The sequence below is a fragment of the Carassius auratus genome, chromosome 27 (assembly GCF_003368295.1).
Source record: "Carassius auratus strain Wakin chromosome 27, ASM336829v1, whole genome shotgun sequence".
NCBI classification, from domain to species: Eukaryota; Metazoa; Chordata; class Actinopteri; order Cypriniformes; family Cyprinidae; genus Carassius; species Carassius auratus.
In genome coordinates, this window is record NC_039269.1 from 20,047,033 (window position 1) to 20,070,231 (window position 23,199).

General features: G+C 37.0%; 3 protein-coding genes across 12 annotated transcripts in view; 2 read left to right on the top strand and 1 right to left on the bottom strand.

Moving 5' to 3' along the window:
- On the top strand, positions 1-7,763 carry LOC113045794 (trichohyalin-like). 6 transcript variants are annotated; one of them, XM_026206453.1, is made up of 4 exons: positions 1-148; positions 3,660-6,354; positions 6,644-6,732; positions 6,957-7,763. In XM_026206453.1, the coding sequence occupies exons 2-4, from the start codon at positions 3,771-3,773 to the stop codon at positions 7,050-7,052; spliced, it is 2,769 nt and encodes a 922-aa protein (XP_026062238.1). In that variant the 5' UTR covers positions 1-148; positions 3,660-3,770; the 3' UTR covers positions 7,053-7,763. The 6 variants fall into 6 exon arrangements, with proteins under 6 accessions (XP_026062238.1, XP_026062240.1, XP_026062237.1 ...); XM_026206455.1 differs by lacking the exon at positions 1-148 and adding an exon at positions 178-257; XM_026206452.1 differs by lacking the exon at positions 1-148 and adding an exon at positions 1,628-1,992 and having other exon boundaries at positions 6,930-7,763.
- frrs1a (ferric-chelate reductase 1a) lies at positions 7,413-16,166 on the bottom strand. Of its 2 annotated transcripts, none has more exons than XM_026206457.1 (16): positions 16,042-16,166; positions 14,359-14,592; positions 14,096-14,235; positions 13,151-13,245; positions 12,885-13,029; positions 12,618-12,800; positions 12,441-12,539; positions 12,147-12,294; positions 11,024-11,137; positions 10,619-10,734; positions 10,349-10,435; positions 9,714-9,811; positions 9,530-9,588; positions 9,266-9,409; positions 8,928-8,986; positions 7,413-7,925 (listed from the first exon to the last, which is right to left on the bottom strand). In XM_026206457.1, exons 2-16 carry the CDS (start codon positions 14,579-14,581, stop codon positions 7,833-7,835), a joined length of 1,803 nt encoding a protein of 600 aa, XP_026062242.1. In that variant the 5' UTR covers positions 14,582-14,592; positions 16,042-16,166; the 3' UTR covers positions 7,413-7,832. The 2 variants fall into 2 exon arrangements, with proteins under 2 accessions (XP_026062242.1, XP_026062241.1); XM_026206456.1 differs by having other exon boundaries at positions 8,928-8,989.
- LOC113045793 (glycogen debranching enzyme-like) overlaps positions 15,334-23,199 on the top strand; it is a 26,596-nt gene continuing 18,730 nt past the window's right edge. The window contains exons 1-11 of one of the 4 annotated variants that reach the window (XM_026206447.1): positions 15,334-15,423; positions 16,465-16,611; positions 18,192-18,402; positions 18,504-18,673; positions 19,187-19,390; positions 21,713-21,894; positions 21,996-22,107; positions 22,197-22,323; positions 22,422-22,524; positions 22,599-22,696; positions 22,792-22,931. In XM_026206447.1, coding sequence (XP_026062232.1) covers positions 16,533-16,611; positions 18,192-18,402; positions 18,504-18,673; positions 19,187-19,390; positions 21,713-21,894; positions 21,996-22,107; positions 22,197-22,323; positions 22,422-22,524; positions 22,599-22,696; positions 22,792-22,931 — 1,426 coding nt within the window. In that variant the 5' untranslated portion in view covers positions 15,334-15,423; positions 16,465-16,532. Of the gene's footprint in view, positions 15,424-16,135; positions 16,227-16,464; positions 16,612-18,191; positions 18,403-18,503; positions 18,674-19,186; positions 19,391-21,712; positions 21,895-21,995; positions 22,108-22,196; positions 22,324-22,421; positions 22,525-22,598; positions 22,697-22,791; positions 22,932-23,199 lie in introns of those variants that run through there. The other 3 variants (XM_026206448.1, XM_026206445.1, XM_026206449.1) reach the window with 3 other exon arrangements.

The following is a 23,199-nucleotide window of genomic DNA, read 5'->3' on the forward strand; positions in this document are numbered from 1 at the left end:
CCATTGGTCCATTCCCACGCATTCAGTCACAGCTGTAGATTGTGTCACACACACACACTCACACACACTAACACACATACATGCACTCAGAGGAAGAAACTAGACCTTCACTGTTAAAGCAGCCGACCTCACAGTACCATCACTGACAGTAAGTACATCCAAATTCCAAACTTTTCCTTTGATGTCTATGGAACAGGCTATGTGACACACCTGTCAGTCTCTGGACAGAGAGATGAGTCACTTTGCAACTGCATCTGGTGAGATTTTATTTTGCATCTATAACAGAGTTTAAAAAGGGGTCAGATTTTCATTTAAGAGTTTTTGCAGTTTTGTGTATTGTGGTGGGAAGGTCTTACAGGGAGGAGAGAACAATTTCAAATTGGGTGTTACAATTTCAATTTATTGGAGTGTATCCATGCTGCTTTTCTGTCAAGCGTGTGGGATGCTAGTTACAAAAACACTAAAGATGTAGGGGGAAAAAACATACAGAGCTTGAGCCAGTAACACAGGCAGCAAATAGACAAAATATCCTTCACCAAACTTACTGTTGTTATCTTTACCATGTTGTTCTGCAAGCAGATTGGAAATGCATATTCTGGAATAAAACTTTGTCTCTTTCCCTGACACATCCAAAGATGATTTCAATTTATTTGCAAGATTCTCTGGATCTTTACATTTGTCAGTTTTACATTCAGATCACCCAAGATGGATATTAATAATAGGTAAACGGTCTAAGGACCAGGATAAGTTTGGTTTTTTTAATGATTATTTTTTTTTACTATTTTTTTGTTACTGAAACAATTGAACCTTGTTAATCTTAGCATTATTTTAAAAAGACATATGGATATGAAGTTAGAATGTGGTATTACACAATAAATAGTGTTTGCATCAGAGCTGACATCACTGCAATAGAACAGATGTGGCAGGTGAGTAATACATATTTCTGGGTTATTCCTGGAAAACATGATGATATGAGGATTGATTTGGCTTAGTCTAAGTCATTGTCATTATTAATGGAGGATAGGTTTTGACCATAGAGATGGGTTTTTAAAAAAATCTGTCAATCAACATACCACTACATCAAATCTAACTTTATTATTAAAAAACCAAAAGTAAAAGATATGTCAGCACAGAGGATTCAAAGTTGAAAAAAAGCCTCAGAGGATTTATAAGTAGCCTACAAATGCGGATTTCTCCAGAGACATTTTTATTTTATTTTCTGAAAAAGCACAATATAAATGCACGTTCACGCTTTATTTATTTTTTTATTTTTATTTAAAATAGTGATACAGTAAATACTTTAACCTGTGCAGCGATCAAGCTTTTTATTTTAATAAACATATAATATACGACTGATTGCTAATAGTTTTGGTAACTATATAAGTCAATTCATTAAATAAAAAAGATAAAGTAAACTGCTTCGTAGGTTTCCCGGATGAGCGTGCTGTACCGTGTTGAAAATACATTATTCCAAAATTTGTGGCACTGGATGCTGATTGGCCAATCAGAATCAAGTATTAAAAATGTAAAATAAATATTTTTCGTCCTTGACAGTACACACATATATATAAACATGAGGATAATGTTGCAAAGCGAGAGTGACCTTGGTCAGAATTATGGACTGTATGTTCAAAATTGCGTGGGCAAAGCAAAGCGTTCAATAGTTGGTTGAGAAAGTGTGGGCGCCCAGAGGGACAGAGCGGCTCTGTAGCTCAGTGCAACCAGTGCTGGCGGGGCTCAGGCATTCAGTCGCGGCCGTTTCTGTCAATATCTGTTCTATCTGCTCTATTTCACATCTGACAATCGCTGAAGGATCGATAGGTCTGGAGTTTGTCGCGAGCTTGATTTTCCCTCTTGGAGTGCAACCATATGAATTACTCCCGACGCGTCGCCATTTGGTTACTCGCGTTATCTGTACAAATTATACAGGCATGTGCGTATTGCGGTAGATTGGAGATGATATCCGTTTGGCTCCTGTTTTTAAAGCTGCTGGTAGGTATGAAAATACTGAAGCTTTGTGCATCTGTTGCATCCGTATCTGCTTGTACGAACATTTGCATGCACGAATAAGGCACGAAGAGGGAATGATGCAGGGATTCGGTGTGCTGCATTTGTATTTCGTATGCAGTGTATTTAAAAAAAAAAGTTGTGATGCTCCGTTGTCTCCATCCGACATTTCGTGAGTGAATGTTAGTGCGTTTTCTCTGCTTGCAGTGTCAGTGCAGCAGTGATACAAACACACGATTTATCACTAATCATAGTCACTTCAGTAACATTTTCAAGAGAAAAGTTAAAGGGATAATTCACCTTACTCACCATGTCACGTTCTATGGAAAACAAAAAGAGATGTTAGGCAGAATGACTAGCATCTATCTTTTTTTCTTTTTTTTCTAGATGAACTATCTCTTTAATGTAACAGTCACATTTATTGGATAATATCTGACGACACCATTTTGCGCTCTGCATAATTCCACCTCTGGCAAAGTGGATGCACTGTAATGTTCAGACATCAGAAATGTATTTTTCAAAACAGACAGGATGGGTCTGGGGTTAATGGTGGTCACAGCACCAGCAGGCATGCATAAAAGAACATCCCAACCACTCGATATGAGCAATAGATTTGTTTCTATCTCTCTCACTGGATAAACTCAGGCTGATAGCCATAATAAACCTACGGCATGGTACTTTGATAAGGTTGGCTCTGACTAGTGAGCTGCTTCTACATGGCTCATAAACAGGACAGCCTCCTCAGATCCAGCATGTTGCCAAGCAACCACAACTCTTCAGGGGTAAAAAACTCGAAACAGACTCTGAAATCATATCATGCCAATAAATTATGACTATGACAGTATCATATGAAATGGCATTTTGATCCTCCACGTACTGTTAGCTTTATATTGTTTGAGTGAAACACTGAAGAAGGAGACGGCAAACTGCTAAGTAATAAATAATAAAACAGAAATTTTAAATGATTTTAGCTATAGTTCTTGTAACTAAATGCAGTCATCTCATTAGATTTTGGATTAGTACTTTCAAGAATGAAGTGTACTTCCTCAGAAGTGCTCCTCTTCAGTTTATTTAAGCTTAGGAAGTTTTGTTATCACAACTTGCCATATATGATTTTGATTTATATTAGAGCCGGGATTTCAAGACTATTAATAGAGTTCTCCCTTGTTAAACCCAGTTGATCTGAACCAATTGAACCCAAAACTCATCAGCATATTACCTACTTAAATCGGGTAAAATTAAAGAAGAATTATGTGTTCTCTAGAAGCCACATATTTTGTGGCTCTGAATTTCTTTGAGGCTTCTAAAACATACTTTAATATAGATTTTCAGCCCACTTTGAGATTGCATGCTGTTAGAAACCACTTCTCATGGTTATTTGCTATCAAAGAGGTCCACCCACTTCTATCGCACAGCATGAATACAAGAATAGCTTGATCACTGACACTTTACAGTTCCACTAGAAACAGCACAAGGCTGGTTCTTCTTGCTCAGTATTGTCTAAATGAATTGCATCCAGAACTTTTCAAGGAGCAGGAATAGGAAAAAATATACTGTATATTGTTAGTGTTTGAAATGTTCAATGATTTTAGTATCCCTAAGCTTGGTGTTCCTTTAAATCTAAACAGCTCTTTTCGATGTAACTTCCATAGAGAGCCACAGCTGGTGTGCGAAGGTCATATGAAAGTGAACTAAATGACGGCAAAACCACCTCTGTAAATCAGCAACAAAAAGAGCAGGAATACCTCTCTGAAACAGTCACCATGGAGACCAGCCAGCTTTCAGAAATGGCTGATCTAACAGACTGTAAAATGGATCCTGGGTTTACAGAGGACCAGCCATGCCAATTCACTGAGGAGGTGAATGAATGTGTTGTCACATATTTCTCAGAGTGCCTGGATACCAAACAGACCAACCCACAAGAAGATCTGTGTGGGCAAGAAAACATAGCCATAACTAATGAATGTGATAGCTCAGGTGAATCTGATGAAAGCAAAGACTCTCAAGAAGGTATTCTGGTCAAGGTCAATGAACAAGACGACCCAAACAGCAGAGTCTCTTTGGCCTTTGAGTCTAATGAAGTCTCCATTGTGAACGACAAACCAGAAGAAGAGATGAAAATCAAAAATTCGGATAATGCCCAGAAGGAAGATCATGATGAACCTAAAGAGAGGGTGGAAGCACAAGACAATTCTGTTCTGGAAGGACAAGAAGGATCTGTGCTGGAAATACAAGAAGAATCTGTGCTAGAAGCACAAGAAGAATGTGTTCTGGAAGAACAAGTATCTGTTCTGGAAGCACAAGAAGAATCTGTGTTGGAAGAACAAGTATCTGTTCTGGAAGCACAAGAAGAATCTGTGTTGGAAGAACAAGTATCTGTTCTGGAAGCACAAGAAGAATCTGTGCTGGAAGAACAAGAGCAATCTGTGCTGGAAGAACAAGAGCATTCTGTGCTGGAAGCACAAGAAGAAACTGAGCTGGAAGAACGAGAAGAATCTGTGCTGGAATTACAAGAAGAATCTGTTCTAGTAAAACGAGATGAATCTGTGCTGGAAGCACAAAAAGGAACTGAGCTGGAAGTACGAGGTGAATCTTTGCTGAAAGCACAAGAAGAAACTGAGCTGGAAGAACAAGAAGAATCTATGCTGAAAGCACAAGAACAAACTGTGCTGGAAGAACAAGAAGAATCTGTGCTGGAAAAACAAGAAGAAACTGTGCTGGAAGAACAAGAAGAATCTGTGCTGGAAAAACAAGAAGAAACTGAGCTGGAAGAACGAGAAGAATCTGTGCTGGAAAAACAAGAAGAAACTGAGCTGGAAGAACGAGAAGAATCTGTATTGGAAGCACAAGAAAAAGCTGTGCTGGAGCAGCAAATTAATGAGCTTGTGATTTCTGTAGTCCCATCTGAATCTTGTCCGGATATGGATCGAGATGACCTAAGTGACTGTCTGCTTGTGGAAATGGCCATCATTTCATCAGACAGTGATGCTGAGGAGCCGTGGAGGTCTTTAGCTGTTGATAAAGAAGATATTGAAGAGAATGGTGATCTCTTGGGTATGGATGAAGCAGTAAACTCAGAAGACCAAGCAAGGCAGGAAGACAATGAGGTGATTAATAGCAATGCTGAACTTGAAGAAGTAGCTCTGGCTTTGAACATTAATGAAAGTGACATTCTAGAACAACCAGAGTGTCCCACTGAATGTGAGCTGCAAGATATTTCTTTGGAGTCCTCTTCCCAGTACTGTAGTTTAACAAAGATTGCAGAGGATGAGGAAGAGCTTGGTAAAACCTCAAAGCACAACCTTCAGCGCCTGTCTTGTTCAACTTCAGAGCTTGACAAAAAGTTGCCAAAAGACTTCTGCGTGGTTCAGGAAATAAAGAGCGAGAATGTCAGCACGGAGCACCTGGATTTCAGGGTGGCTCGCAAGCAGTGGCAGAAGATGGAAGAGCAAACAAAGGGTCTGGTGCACCGGCCAGTGATGAGGCAGACATTTTGCCAGGGTGGACACAGCTTCATGTATACGCCTGTCCGCAACATTGATCGCCCCAGAAGAGACCCTGACATTGAGACTCTTGGTCTGGGGGATTACCAGTACACTCAATTCAGCCCCTGTTCAGAGGACTCTGGTCTAGATGATACAAGCTACAGGTCTCCATATGATGAGCCAGAAACTCCAGTGGAGAGAGAGATCCGCGAAGCTCTCGAGCGAGAGGAAAATTTCAGACGAGAAAGAGAAATGGCAAAGATGTCTGTTGGTGACACTGTACAAGTTAAACCCAGGCCTGGTGTTCTTCACCAAAGCAGGTCAGAGCCTGGAGATAAAGGACGCATATTTGACACTCCAGAGGACAGAAGCAGATCTCAGAGGTCTCCTAGTGCAAAGACTCCAACTTTGTCCGTCACTGGTACATCTGGAAAAAGTCCCTCGTACCATGAAATGATTGCCAACAATGTCATTATACTTGATCCAGATTCGTACCCCACCAGCCCACAGAGCCGAGGAAAAGGAGGGATGCTTTCTCCAGGGACAAGCAGCTTCCACGAATGGCCATCAGACATGAATAATGTCATTATCCTGGAGACATCAAATCTCATCATTCGAAGTGCCTCAGAATTCTGCCTGAGCTCTGCATGTCAAGAGACACAAGAGAGCACCTTTCAGAACAACCCCTTCTTCAAATTGCGCTCCCACAGCACCCAGTCTCTGGTGGATCAGGAGATCAAGCTGGTGAAGCAAAGAGAAGAGGAGCTTAGAAGGCAGAGAGCACAACTATATGTAAAGGAGAGATACGACACAGTCCTTGTGTCCCCCAACCAACTGCAGAATTCCACTTATGAGAAACCAGGTACCACATTTAGCTACTATTTGGGCAGGGGTGTCCAAAGTCGGTCCTTGAGGGCCACTGTCCTGCGGAGTCTAGCTCCAACTTGTCTCAACACACCTGCCTGGAAGTTTCTAGTATGCCTAGGAAGACTTAGATTAGCTGGTTCAAGTGTGTTTAATTGGGGCAGAACTTCAGGACAGGGGCCTACAGGACCAGAATTGTACACCCCCTGCATTAGAGCATTTACTTCACTGATGTCATTACATAAAGATTTAGTAAATGTCCTTTCTTTTATTTGGACACTTAACAGGAGTGGTGCCAGCAAAATCCAAGTCATCCCCCTCATCTCCATCAAAGTCGCGCAAAATGGATCGCTCCGCTTTGTCCTGCGACCACAAGGTACATTGCATTTAGGCATGCTATGATTTAAAGTTGCAGATTTTTGAACTGGACATATTTTTTTGTTTGTCCTCTCATGTATCATATTTAACTGTCATGAATTCCATTGCAGTGTATCTTTCTGTTTTTCATACGCACGTGTTTGACATCTCATTGATCTGTGCCCATTTCACCTTGAAACTGGAAACTGCATGCAGTTTTACAGGTGAAGCTTTCTCCTTTAGTTTCCTGAGGCACCTTACCCTCGAGTCAGACGGAAAAGTGCCCTGGCCCAGAGGTGGGAAGCAGGTATCTTTGCCAATCATCAGCAACAAGACTGAGTGATTTGCCTATATGAAGCACAAATCAAGTTTCCATTACAGTATAAGCATGTGCAAGTAGTTTTAGAGTAAAACATTCATTACTTATACAAACCTAGAATTTAATAGGTGAGTAAAATATTCACAACTGATGTCATACCTTTTTCAGTTTTTTGAATGCTAGTATTTCACTCTGAATTTTATCCTGGATACACTTTTATATTATTGCAGAAGAAGAATTTATAGAGTAACATAATCCTAAATTGCACTATGTACAAAAATGATGCCAAACATTATTGAGAAATGTATTATTCTAATTTCCCATTACATAACATGTTTAACCATATTAACCATACAGTGAAGAGAAGAAACAAATAAAAATTCATTTGTCTTTGATTTAATCTGATCAAAAGTGCAATTTAAGACAGGAGAAGATCGCTGCTTGGAATGTCTAACAGAGTATATTGTGGATGTAGCTTCCAGAGGTGTTACAAGAAAAGTAGCTGGCTTCTGTACAATAATTACATTGCGAGCCTTTTAAATGTTTTATGCTTTTATTGTCTGAATATAATGTGAACATTTATTCTGCTGTGAAAATAATTTGAAAGATGTGTGCATTTTAATTCATAAAATTCATGTTCGAAATGTCTTAAAATATATGCTTCTTCCTTGCAGGATGTTTTCGATGCAAAAATACTGTTCAAACCTTGAATAAACTGAAACTGATAATGATTTGTCTTGCTCTATCAATAATTAGGTCTTCATTCCAATTTCTGTAGTGCCATATGATTCATATGTTGGTTATAACTCCCCTATGGAGGCGAGCAGTGAGATACAGAACGCTGAGTTTCCAAGCACAAAAACAGCAAGGACAGCCACTCTAAACTTAGTATCCTGTGGAAGCAAAAATAAGAGCATTTTGTTAAGATGCTTAGAGGAATGCTTCATTTTGAGCCTTATTGTAGGCCTTGATGGTAAGTTGTTGTGTGTATTACAATACCAATTTTTTATTATTAATATTAAAGAAACAGTCCACCACAAAAATAAAATATTGTATATATAATCTATGATCTATGATGTAGATGTAGGTGAGTTTGTTGCTTTATTGAAAGAAACTTTGAGAAATTTATTAAAGAAATTCATTAAATCATATGCCTATCAATGGATCTTCTGCAGTGGATGGGTGCCTTCAACAGTGAGAGTCTAATCGGCTGATAAAAACATCACAATAATCCACAGGTAATACTCATGACTCCAGTGTCCAGTTCATCAAATGAACATCTCGAAACAAATATATCAATAAGACATTTTTAACTTCAAATTGTTGCTTTCAAATAAACAATGAATGCTCTATCCATAATATTGCTTTCTTCAGTGAAAAAGTCATCTAGTCTAAATCAGGAGAGAAATATGCATAAATCAAGCACCATTTAGAAGTCAAAACAGTACTAAACAAACATGTTGATGGATTTTATTATTAATACACTACATTTTATTATTATTACATTATTATGGATTATGGACTGTTATTTGGGCCAGACATGACAGATTAAAGTTAAAATGCCTCATTGTTGGATTTCTTTCTTACCGAAAATTTACAGCTTTTTGCTTTGCAGGACAGTAATTGTTAGACTGGAAACATTACTTGTAGATTGTTGTGATGTTTTTATCAGCTGTTTGGACGGCACCCATTTACTGCAAAGGATTCATGGGTGAGCAAGTGATGTAATGCTAAATTTCTCCAAATCTGTTCAGGTGAAGAAACAAACTCATCTAATTCTTGGATGGCTTGAAGGTACGTCAATTTTAGCCAACTTTTCATTTTTCAGTGAACTGTTCCTTTAGTGTGTTCCTTTCATCTCCACCATTATGTTTGATTAAAGTGTAATATCTTACCCAGGTAACATCCTCTGAAATGTCTGAGAGAACTGGAAGTTCATCTTCCTTTCCACTCCCTGCTGAAACAAGAGAAATTGCTAAACAAACAAATACATTATTTTGAACAACAAATTTTGCTTCATTTCACTCTCAGTTTGAATCATCTTGCAATTTATGTCTGAACCACAGGCAGAGGGAGCATGTCTCAATAGGCACCGTGTACTCCCAGCTGATTCAGATGGGAACTCGCAGTATGAACCAAAAACTTTTAAACAAATAAAATTAAATTACAGTTAAATGAGGTTTAACTGCTTTTGCAGTCTTTCAAATGAAATAAGAATGAGATACATACAAACCTTTTCTAATAATATCATGCTTATGAAGTTTTAACACCAGCTTTAACACAATGGTCCAAACTACAAAAGCAGAGAGAACCCCTGTGGTCCAAGGATAAGGCAGCAAAAGAGACTCTTGCCTTATTCCATAAAACATGGAAACCACTGAAATAATAATAATAATAAAGTTATTTGATATAAAAAAAGATTTCAATTTTATATTACTGATAGAAATTGATTTGAGATTAACTTTCTAAACAGCTAAATTACAAAGAGCAAATTCACCGGCTATGATTTCAGCAGCATTTCCAACACCCCAGTGCAACCAGTTGAAAATCCATCGCCTGAGAAAAAAGAAATGATTGTCCTTTGTTAAGTTCTCTTCTTATGTTATTAAGTTTCAGATATGTAAAGCAGAGGAGGTTAAAGCTACCAAGCTGCATATTGAAGTGAACTGAGGAGTCATTACCGTGAGGTATTTGGAGCTGGTCTGAATGCAGCCATTAAAGGCTGACAGAAAGTGAGAATCACAACAGTGCAGCCGAGGTATGGATGAGCACCAGCTCTCTGCACAGAACCAGTGTCATTTCAGTATTGTCATCTAAAACTAAAACTATATATATATATATATATATAATAGAATATCACACAACGAAATGTCTGAGATTAAAAAGGAAAAAGTCACATAAAAAATGAAATAAATTAAACTGAAAAAAAAAAAAATATATATATATATATATATGTATATATATATATATATATATATATATATATATATATATATATATATATATATATATATATATATATATATATATATAGAGTAAAGAAATACTAAAATAGTATATAAATAATACAAAAAATAACTGCATAGAACCTAAACACACATCGTAGACAATTCAACACAGGCTACAATATTATAATACAACACCAGGATAACAAACACTCTCTGATCCTGACATTAGTCTTAAAAGAAACAGGGCCCCCCAATGGCAAGGAGTGAAACTGTGATATGTAATATATTTAATATTGTCACTGTTTTAAAGATAAATTTCATTGTATTACAGAGCAGAGCCTCAGGCAGAAAACACAGGCTTTACTCACTGTGCTCCACTTTCCTCTGTAGACAAAAGGAAACACGAAGCCCACAGCTGTCAGCAAAACTGTGAGAGACATCAACATGCGATGCACCTGTGAACATAAAAAAAATTTAAATTATGAAACAATATTAAATATGAAGAAAATTTATAAAAGTTAAAAAGAATATGCAAGTAACTACAAAAACATAGATGCTGGTTTCATAGATTTAGAAGCGTAATAGAAGTGTATATAATGTACTGTATAAGTGTATACACATACTGTATAAAAGCATACCTGAAACCATATTTTTTGCCCAAACAATGTTTGTTCTGGCCAGTCAGGTTTAAAATAGGCAGCCATTAATTTCCCAGTGCTTCCTGCTAGCATCCAGGCAATCAGCATTAGAGCTCCTGCATTTAAATGATGTATCTGATATTATATCTGCAAACTCGCAAATCAAAGTATTTTGCATTTTACGCAAACTTCTTGTAAAATGTATAGGTTTATTAAATAAGCAATTTGTCATTTAACTGATTTTTTCCACACCAGCTGCACTTTTTAAGGACACAGTGGTGATAATTCTTGGATTGCCCATTCCAGGGTTTGAACATGCAACGTTTCCATTTCCTGACCATATATTTAACCATCCGGGGGATTCTCAGTGTCCTACAGTAAACTTAATTACAGCAGAACACTTACCATGATATTTCATGAGAAGTGGCGATCGAGATCCTGTCAGTATCTCAGAAGGGCCGGTAATGATCTGATTATGGGATGATATCAGTGGCTGCCGCGTGTGTCTGTGGATCATACCTGCAGCACGATAACAAAACTGATGAGATAACTTGACTAAAGCTTAATGACACACATCATTTCGGTCATATCATAAAGATAGCATATCAACAAAAATAAAATGTATCCGAGGTTCCTCTAAAATGTAAGACAATTGCTGTAAACATTCAGTGCATCAACGGATTGAAGTGTTTTATAAATGTATTCATGCTTGTTTCTGCACCCAGTGACCCGGTCATAAAATAGATGACAGGAAACGAGTACTGATTGCTCAGGCCTTCGCAGACACTCGTTAAACAGTAAAGTCAGAAATCCGGATCTCCGGAGTAACACGCAGTTGAGGAGGCCATAAAAACAAGGTTACACGTGACACTGTATCTGATGAGAAGCGTAATGATTTGCCAAAACTTTTTCCAAGGAGAAGAAATACAGCCCTTTTAGAAAATGCAGAAGGATGCCATGACAATCGAAAGACAATGGCTGCTTTAATTTAGCATGCTGTAAATCTAGAAGTTAAAAAGGACTATTGTTTAAAGCCATCGTTTTACACACATAAGAACATTAAATCTACAGTTGCTATTGTAGTATGGCATCAGTAATAATTTAGTATTATTTATATACTATTATAGTATTTCTTAATATTTTGTTTGCAATGTTTTATTTTTATAATTTCAGCTTTTATTTTAGTCACTTTATGTGGTTTTGGCATTTTTATTTATTTACATTTTTTTTTATTTTTCTATTCAGCTTTCTGGTTCGAATTTCTAATAGACCAATGGCTACGAGCAATATTTTGGTTACCAACATTCTTAAAAAAAAAAAAAAAATCTTTCTTTTGTATTCAACAGAAGAAAGAAATTAGGCTTGGACTGACATGAGGGAAATTATGAAAACTATCCCTTTAAAATTATTATATTTCTGTTAGTTTCTCAGGCAATATTTATCATTTTTGTGTCAGTTTCTAAGAAAGTTTTTCACCTAATATTTATATTTTATTTCTGTATGTCACTGATGCAGTTAAAACGCTCACCATATTCGGCAGTCCCGTGTGCTACAAACAGGTAGTAACTGTTGTTAAGGCTGAAACGGACCGGATCCTGAGGAGTGTAGATGGACCTAGAGAACTTGCACTGAATGACCCCATCAGAAACTCTCCAGCCTACATCAGTCAGCACAGACTGCAGGGGAAGTGAATCATGCTTTTACATTTACGACTGCATAAATCTTAGAGGACATGCTGACATCTTTTTTATATGTCTTAAAATGAATCTGTAACATAATGCAATACTAAAAAAAGCATCACAACCATAAAGTGCTCTCTCACCTTGGATGATAGCTCTGGATATGTCCGGCCTGTTGTGTGTGCAGCCTCCACACTCACACGACCCTCGTCATTTATGCATAAGTACGTATCATCATCTCCCTACCAAACATCAAGATCTTCAGGGTCACATGAATATGTCTAATCATAATGCACTAAACACAATTTGATCATCCTCACCATCCATTTATCCTTGGACAGAGCAAAGGAGACATATCCCTGTGCAGGGCCACTGAGCTCAAACGAAACTGTCTGATCCATAGTAGAATAAGAAAGGAAGAAGCAGTTTGTGTCCACAGAAGGGTTACAGCTGACGGGGTCAATGAGACAAGACTTCGACACGCCACATCCCTCTGAGGTGAACTGTGAGAGAATTCTTAAAATGAAAAGCGGTGTAATGCCGATTATAGAAGCTGATAAGTTTATAATTTGTATTTTGGCACATACTGGCTGAGGAAGTATAGAGGTGCTTGCAGAGTTTGTAGACATGACGGTGGTTGATTGAGATGGAGCGGGAGTCACGTCACCCTGAGATATGACAGGACCAGGAAGCTTGAGCCAGAAAATCTTGTAGTGGGCAAGAACTGTGGCACTTGATGTGAAAAAAAAAGAAATATAAACACAAATATCGGTTTGAATGTTAAAATATCCAGTATGTATCCACTACATGGTTTATGAATATTTTCAGTGTTTAAAGTCTGAATGGCACTCACAGAAACTGTACAGTGGGAGGAGCATTGGACGGGGCTTTCCAAATCACCTGAATTTCGGTCTTTTTGGCATTACTGGTGTGACTAACTGCAGAACCCTTTAAAAGATAACACACTTGCTTTGGACAGAAACTCTTGAGGCACATTTCTCTCACAAAATAGTTTGTAAACAAAATAATCTGTGCCAGTTGTAATTTATACAACATCACGGTGATGATCACCTACAAGCAAATGATATTTAGTACAAAAGCACCCTTGCTCATGTGTTATTGCTTAAATGCACAACCAAAAAAGTCACTTTTGCTCACCAAGATTCATGTATTTCATAAAAGCTACAATAAAATATTATTATAATGTAAATAAACTATTTTCTATTTCAATATAATTTCAATTGTAATTTATTGACAGCCTTATTGGATTAGGACAGAAAAGTGGGTTAAGTGCCTTCTCGGATGCCACAGATATATCAGATGTAAAGGTGCATTCTGTCACAAGGACAAAAATCCACAACTGATCTGTTCAGTGAATCTTGTATTAGAACAAATTTACACTTATTAAATAAATAAGCTGAATTTTCTGCAGCCATTACTCTAGTTTTAAGTGTCACATGATCCTTAGGAAATCACTTCAAATACGCTGATTTTGTGCTCTAGAAATATTTCTTATTATTATCGATGCTGAAAACCATCGTGCTGCTTAATATTTTTGCAGAAACATTGATGCATTTTTCTTCAGTATTCTTTGATGAATAGAAAGCTCAAAAGAATATAATTTACTTTAAAGAAAATATGTATATATCATTTTGGTAACAATTTAAAGGTCTTTATTCTCACTGTTGATCAATTTTATGCATCCTTACTGAATAAAATTCTTCTTACTGGTGCTAATATTTTAAACTGTAATGGATATTGCAGGATTTATAATGAAAGTTGCCTTTACTATATGTACCTCTATGCGGTTGCATGTCAAACGCTGAGAAATCACAGGATCTACCAATGTGAATGAGCCAATAGCTGGTCCATCAGGGTTTGTAGCATCTCGAGCCTGAATTAGAAAGCCCTCAAAGTGCTCGCTTCCGGAGAGAGTGACTATGGACATTAAAAGGGGTAATAAATAAAGGCAACCGGGAAGCAGTCATTGTTCAACATTACTCAACACATTTAAACTGGCAAAAAAAAAATTGTAATGATTGGTTAATTCATAGGTTTTACCTCTGATATTGTCCCCTGGGCTGAATTTTCTGGCATCCACCGTCAGTGTGTATGGGCTGCCAGTAGTGTTGGGTTGGCTGTGATGTTCTGGCATCATGCTTTCACAAGATTTCTCCACCTTTCCATTTTTGTATGCACTTATAGAGGTCAAACACAAACTCCCAAAAATCGCCAGAATAGTTTGTAGATTCCACATTTTTAGCAGAGGCAATGCGATCCTCATCTGTAGATATGCTAAGAGAAGAAAAGCACGTGTCAGATTACGCCCTTTTTTTTCCTGATGTTATAGTGTACACTTGCTTATTAAAAATTCATTCAGGATTCACATATATATTGACAAATAAATTTCCATGATTTTTCCCTAAATTTTACAGTTGTTCGTAATTTCTGGAAATGTTTTTGTTCTTTTTTTAATTCAACAGAAATTGCCGGGGTGTATTTTTATTTATATATGAGTTTTTGTTTTGACATTAATTTTTGCATTCTGCATTAACTTTCCCTAATGAAACAACAACAAACATTGGTTAGTAACATATTCAGCTCAAAACTGCATGACAATACCAATGACAATATATAGTATGAGTGTAAATAAATATGTTGGAAAAAGTGAGTGCAGGCTTTAGAGACTAAGAAGTAAGCACTGCTCTTACCTTGTCAACAATCAGTCTGCTCAGGTAATGCTGATAGATAATAATTTTATGGTTTGAACGTGAATGGGCGGGTATTGTCACATTTTAGGACCTACAACCAACCACAAGATGGAGACAAAATCTGGAGGAAATCACTGGAGATTAGTTTGTTTTTATATTGTATATGCTTATTTGTTTATTCATAAAGTGAAATTAATGTCAGCACCTGACTGGCCTACACTGTTTTTTCTATTTAATCATCTAATTATTTGCTTAAACATATACCGTGACTAAAACATTTAATCCAGTTTGCCAATGTGTCTTATACTTGTGTATTTACGGTAGAGGGAAGGAGAGAATTACTGCCGTGCACACGCCTCCTTCACCAGCAACAGGAATTAACGACCCTTAAACCGAGAACAGGAAAAATATACTGGTGTGTTTTTTAATCCCACTGCTCTTTAACACTGTATTGTCATGCAAAAATGATCGAAATGTTTGTATCGATTTAGATTTCAGACTGTCGTGCATCGGAAGAGAATAGTAAGCATGCTACTGTCTTGGCTTTGCAAATGTTACAGCTGCCCTTATTACTCATTTAAAATAGAATTGCATGCCATTTATCCGCTAGATTCTTAACCTCGACCAGTCTGAGTTAGAGGATACTTTTTGGCCGTGGCTTTAAATGGCAGGTATGTTTACTGTAGTGATGGGAGTCCGATTCATTTCAGCTAAACGGTTCTTTCGATCGGTTTGTTTCAAAGAACCGGTTTTATAAGAAAGGATTCAGTGATTATTTTTTCTCCTTGGTTTAGCATAGCGCTTTACATGAAAATATTTCTAATTTACATAGACATATTGCCGTTTATTTTGTTTGTTTATATTCATTAGTGTTTTACAGCCATGTACACTTTTACAAGCTAAATAAAATTTGCATTTAGGTAAAAAAAAGAGAGACAAATTTATTAAATAGGGTGTAGTCATTTCTGCAGTTGCTATTAAAGTAGCCTAATTTTTATCCCCATCAACCAAATTAATATATCTGTTCACTCACCCGTTCTCGACTCGTTTTCGAAATACAGTGAACCAGTTCAACCGATTAAAAAGATCCGACTCAAACGAATGATTCGTTCACAAATCGGAGAGCGCTTGAGCGCCGTTGTTAAAAACTTGCCAGAGATGGTCCGGTGATGGTGCACTGAGCTAGATACTACCGTACAGATAGAATTCCCGACGGAGGTATATTCATGTAGCCTATTCCTGCAAAGATGTCCGGCAGTTTGGGTTGTTGTAATGGTCACTCATGTCATGTTATATGGCTCTCGCATTCTGTCAGACGGTCAAATGTTGCAATAATTTGTCCTTGTACAGGAAACGGTAGCAAACAGTTGCTACAGTAGGGCTTCTGTTAAATGTAATTGTCATCTTTTAAGTAATACAGTGTGATGATTTGCATATATTTTGGTTCTCTTTTTAGTGAAAGGGGTCCTGTTGATTTCCTGCTCTTCGGTGTATTAAGGACGTTCTAAAATAAGGAGGGCAAACATGACAGCAAAGCAAATAAGAGTGATGGTGCTCAATGACATGGAGAAACTTGAAAGAACCCTCTTCCGTCTGGAACAAGGCAAGTTTCAGCTCAAGTTTACCGCTTTGCATCGTCCTGAGATATGAGTGATAAAGACCAGTAATCAGTGTAACGTGCTGAACGTTTGTGGTTATTTATAGACGGTGTTGTGTTTTCACAAGCCAACTTTATGGCTTAATATCTTTTCATTCATGCTCTAATAAATAGCAAATATAGCAGAAGAGTTTGGCACTGACTATATGAAAAGGTTACTATACTGCATTCATCCATATGAGAAAGGTAATCATGTCATAATGGAACATTCAAGCAAATACATTGTGTTAAGAACTTTTCACTTTTAATTCCATGGATGTATTTTTGAGGAGGTTATCATTTGGCTTACTTTATTTGGTCAAAATCATATGCATTCTCTTCCTCCGATACAGTTATTGCTTTCATACGAGCTGAATAATATAGTTGGCATCTAATTTGTGTCCAGATCTAAATTCCAGATCTTTTGAGAGACAAGCGTCCCTGTTTTAAAAAGTTTTATGCAAGTTCTAAATGTAATATTTGTGAGAGGAGGACAGTTGTAGCCTATATGGCTGGGATCCTCAAATCTGGACCTCGAGATCCACTTTCCTGCAGAGTTTAGCTCTAACCCTAATCAAGCACACCTGAGCATGCTAATCAATGCCAATCATTGTCTTTGGGATCATTCGAAAATCAAAGGCAGGTGACTTTGATCAGGGTTGGAGCTAAACTCTGCAGCGCATTGAGGAAGGGAGCTACATGGAATAGGCTTTTGCCTTGATAATTATTTTTTGGGAGGGGGGGTTGTATCATGCTAATACAAATTAATTTGTGAACAATACTATGATGGGAAATAATGGAATTTGGACAGTACAGAATAAATTACCATGGTTTTGCCATCTGGTACTGTTAATGTACTAGTGTTTATATATTAATTTCACTGGTGCCACCATATGTTTTAAAAAAAACATTCACTTGTTTAAAAAAAAAACTTTAGATCCCTGGAACATTTTGTATTGTAGCTAAACGTCTAGCGTCATTGTCTTTCCTTAACTTTCTTTTTGCAAAACCACTCAATTGACGTCTGTCCATTTTGATTCATTTTCTGTAGCCGTTAAAAAAATGACACATTTGCGCGGCGTACTTGTTGTGGACCAACTCAACTCTGACAGATTGGGGACGGAAGGGGGGTACTGATAGTGGTCATGTAATCTTTTTTTTATTTATAATTTATTATTATTGTTGTTGTTAAGTTAGTGTTCATAAACGAGTTATGTATGGTCTTTTAAGAATTTCAAGTTAATAATAAAAAAAAATTACGAAAAATATTTGTAAAACTTGTTTCATGTGGTGCCCCCCTAGTTGTTGTGAATGGTTGGTGCCCCTGGGCACTGGCCCAAAGTGCCCTTATGGATAATCCGGCTCTGCCGATATGTGATGGAAATATATATTGCTGTTATGTAACATGTTTAATAAATACATACATGTCATCAAATGTTTTGAGACACATTCCACCATTATTTATATTAACTGATTTATTATTTATTTATTGTATCCCAAAAATGGCAAAATATGAGTTGCAAAGCTTATGTTTTGTTTCTGCTCAGGTTTTGAGCTCCAGTTTCATCTGGGCCCCACTCTTCAGGGTAAACAAATACACGTTTACACCAACTACCCCGTGGAAGGGGAGCGATTTGAGCGCCTCAAGTTCCACGTCTTAGACTGGATTAACCCTACTGGCAGAGAGGATGATTCAGACAAGTTCTGCACCCTTGACCTCAAGATTTCAGGCTCCTACCAGTATTACTTTGGCCATGGGTCAGTTAGATGTTTAAACGTTTTTATTAAAAGGTTTTCATTAGTTCTACATCTACATTTTGTTTAAACTGTACAAAATATATTTAATTTTTACTCTTTAGAGATAAGGAGAAGTCTGGTGGTGGGTATATTGTGGTGGACCCAGTGCTCCGAGTAGGGGAGGACAACCACGTCTTGCCCCTAGACTGCATCAGTATCCAGACATATCTGTCCAAATGCCTCGGGCCCCTGGATGAGTGGCTGGACAGGCTAAGAGTTGCCAAAGAGGCAGGTAAGGAGACAGCTGGTGATATTAAATTAATTACACTTTTACCCAATTGTTTATCCAAAAAAATGACACTGACTGCATTTTAACATTCTTAACTTAGCAATCTATTTGATTATATGCATTAATCAATAACCAACAAACAAGCATGGAGAAATTCCATGAGATGAAGTTAGTTAAAAATTAGTACCGTAGATTTCTTCATTTCAGAATAATGACAATATATAAATCATGCATTACTTTGCATTTTTTATTGTTGAAATCTAAATAGATTCGAATTCTCTTAAGCTAACTGAACAATGTTTCACAAGAGCAATGCCTTCATAATTCATTTATGTTATTAAGTTATATTGCTAACTTACAGTACTACTGTAAACAGTTACTACTGTAAACAGTTTTCTATATATTGCATTTATGTGGTTTTATCACATTGGTACATTAGCTGAAACATTTTATATCATTCAGGTAGTAATCGGTTTCAGAGTAACTGATTTCATTTTTTCATATGCATATTTTTAGGCTATAATATGATTCACTTCACACCACTGCAGACGCTGGGTGAGTCTCGCTCTTGTTACTCTCTGGCTGATCAGTTGGAGCTCAACCCAGACTTCTCCCCTCCCAGACAAACTTACACCTGGACAGATGTTGGCAACCTGTTGGAGAAAATGAAGAATGAGTGGAATATGCTTTGCATCACAGATGTGGTTTACAATCACACGGGTGTGTGTTTTAATTTTCTGTTATCTTTTCTATAAGTTTCTAAACATCTTAGTAGACAATGTATTAGGTAATTCCATATATCATGGTAATGAATATGCATGATATTGTTATCGTGGGCACTTCTAAATACCATGAATAATTATACTGTATTTTACAAATTATTCGGAATCTGGAATGCATTTTAAGAATACTATTCCCATCAACTGATCAAAATGCACATCACCGCTGTGCTCTCTGATGTAAACAAGCACCCATGAGAAACACATGGGGGAACACGTGAGAGATGAGCTGAATGAAAGCATATTCACTCTCTGACAGAAGATTAAACACACCCACAGGATTTTCCAGAAGTACCTATATTGCATGTCAACTATCTGTCTGCAGGGTCCAGCTATAGTGGGTCCTCTTATTCCAATGGAAAAGACCACAGTTCAAAACTGACTGTAATCTCCTGTAAGGTCCCACTAAAAGCCTCTGCACTGACAATTCTAAAAATAGTTTATTTACAGAGAACAGGAGCTGTTGGTGCAACATTTGGCATGTCTGATATAGTACTATGCTGCAGATCAGCTGTTACATAAGGCTGCTAGTGAGTCCCGATATGTGAACAGAATTCCAAAGAAAAACATTTAACATTTTCATTCGGATGTGCCAACTGATTGTGAAGCTTTAGAGAAGAGTGTGTTTATGGATGACCTACTGCAGGAGAATTTGAATTAACTTGCTGTGCTTAATTTTAGAACTTCTTCAGTCTCTGTTTAACATCACTATGGATGTCACTGTAAGATCATCCCAAGTTTAGTTTTCCTTAAACTCTTGAACTTTTTCCTTGAGTTTCTGTACATTGATCATGGATGTGTTAGAGTAATCGGGCTTAATAGAAAGCAAAGTTCATAGTTCATTGCCTCTACCAGAGCTCAGCAGAGTTAAAGGTCAAGGACTGCATGATACCTTATCTGAAGCTGTGTGCAAATGCCATGCATTTAAACAAGGGAAAGTCCAGTGTATATTTACATTTATATATTTACATTTATTAATTTAGCAGAAGCTTTTATCCAACGTGACTTACAAATGAGGACAGTGGAAGCAATAAAAAACAGCAAAAAGAGCAATGATATAGTTAGGTTAACTATATCAGTTAGGTTAAAATAGTACACTTGGCATGGGCTTTTAAATAATATAATAAATAAAAAGACTGTTAGAATAAAAAAAGAATGGAGCAAGCTAGTGTTAGAGGTCTTTACACACACACATACATATACAATTGCATAATAAATGAAAAGAAAATAGAATACAAAAAGTTTAGAAAGGTAGTTAGATTTTTTTTAAGAATAGAATTAGAATAGTGAGTGTTAAAGTTAGAGGGTCAAATAAAGATGGAAGAAATGGGTTTTAAGGCAATTCTTGAATATATATATATATATATATATATATATATATATATATATATATATATATTGTGGGGAGAAGAATTTATTGAAGGTAGCAGTGTAGCAGTTCTTCAGCAGTGATGTTAGCACGTCTTCCTTCAAACAATCTTGCCCCCCCCCCCCCCCCAAAAGAAATCAATTCCGAATTGAAACTTGTGACATATAAATGTGCACAACAGCCCGATCACTTTATTTAGCATTCATGTAAACACTACATTCTAATTCATAAGTTGTTCAATTGAAACAAAAAATTGTGCATGTAAACATAGCCAGTGTTACATGATCCTTCAGAAATAATTATAATATTCCAATTTAATGCTAAATTAAAATTTCTTTGTCCTGCCTAATATTTTTGTGGAAGTTATGATGCATTGTTTCAGGGCTTTTTGATAAATAGAAAATTCATTTATTTATTTGTAATAGAAATCTTAGTATTAAAAAATTCTTTATGCATTCTTGCAGAATAAAAGTATTCATTTACTCAAAAAAAAAATCTTACTGAATCAACTTTTTAATTGTGGTGTAAATAATAAATAAATTAAATATTTATGGTTCTGCATGATTTTGAGGTAGCTAATGAAATTATTATTGTTGCATTAAATTAGGAAAATACTACATAGACACTTTCATTAGTGGTCTCAAACTTTTTCACCTCATTGTGTATAGCTTGTAATATATCCAGTCATTGTTTATACTGTCTCTTAAGGACCAGCAGATTGCTTTTAAAATACATCAGCTTTAACTTAAATTTAATAAAGTCAAAGAAAGATCCATACATTTTTTGTATCACATATTCAGTCATTTGTGATGTCTGTTTCTTCATCTTTGTTCATTTTTGTTTTATTTGGTTGACAATGACATGATAACCGCTGTGTTTTCCTGTCTTTCTCAGCTGCTAACAGTAAATGGATTAAGAAACATCCCGAGTGTGGTTATAACCTGGTGAACTCTCCCCATCTGAAGCCGGCCTGGGTGCTGGATAGAGCCCTGTGGCACGTCACCTGTGCTATAGCTGATGGCAAATACGAAGACAGGGGTCTTCCAGCCCTAATCCAGAATCACGAACACCTCAATGTGAGCCAATAACTATCTGTGGAAGCTTCAAAACAGAATTCATTTTCAAGTATATCCTGTTCTTATTTCCATCAGAACAAACTGTAATGTGTTTTTACTAGGCCATTCGTGGAGTTCTCTGGCAGGATGTGTTTCCTAAGATTAAACTGTGGGAGTTCTTCCAAGTCAAAGTGGAACCGATGGTGGAGGAGTTCAGAGCTTTACTCCAAAGTGGTGAGTTCCTGGAAGGTTCTCAGACACTTAGGTTAAGAGACATGAAAATGTTAATGTGTTTAGTGGTTTGTTTTAAATTGTCTACACAGGAGCCAAATCTGATAGGAGCCAGACTGAGGGCAAACAGCAACTGAAGATCATTCTGGACCCTCAGTTCGGACGTTTTGGTAACACCGTGGACATGAACTCTGCTCTAGAAACCTTTGTGCCCCATGGGTCAGTATGCTGCTGCATGCATGTTTGAGTACGTGTTCACTGTAGTCTGCCTATTGATTTTATGTTGTTGAATTCTACATTGGTTTATGTTGTTGTAGGAGCAGTCCTGGTGCCATTGAAGATTGTTGTAACTGGCTGAGGAGAAGACTGGAGGAACTCAATAATGAACAGTATCAAGAAATTAAGCACCATCAGGAGCAGGTGAGTCTCTTTTTATACATTTCCCTCTGATTTCTTTGGAAAGCAATGCAATGATGTCATTTCTTTACCATCAGGCCACTAACTGCATTGCTGGTACTGTAAGCTATGAAAGACTGGCAGACCACGGACCCAAGTTGGGCCCCATCACCAGGAAACATCCCCTGGTTACTAGGTAGAACAGTTCCATCAGCCCCCGTTGAAGTTTTAGAATCCTATTTCTTTGTGTAATAAAGTTTGTTTGTGCTGATATACAAAACCATTATGCAGATATTTCACTTTCCCATTTGAGGAAGCAACTTTGGAGCAGGATTTGGAGCTGATGAATCAACCAGAAAAGTCATGTCACTTCCTGGCCCATAATGGCTGGGTCATGGGGGATGATCCACTCAGGAACTTTGCAGAGCCAGGTTTACCATTTTGCCTTTCTGATTCACATAAACATATATAGAAAAAGGCGAGAATATACAACCATCCCTGACAAAAGCTCATTTCTGAATGTGAAACTTTGAACATGTATTACTGTTCAAATGTTTGGGGTCAGTGATGTCATTCTGATTGGAAACACAAGGTGGTGATATCAACACACTTACTAAACCCTAATCATTGGCAACACTTGCCAAGCCTTTTGGCAGTAAGGTGAATCAAAGTTGCTTTTTTTCACTTCTTTCTGGTTAG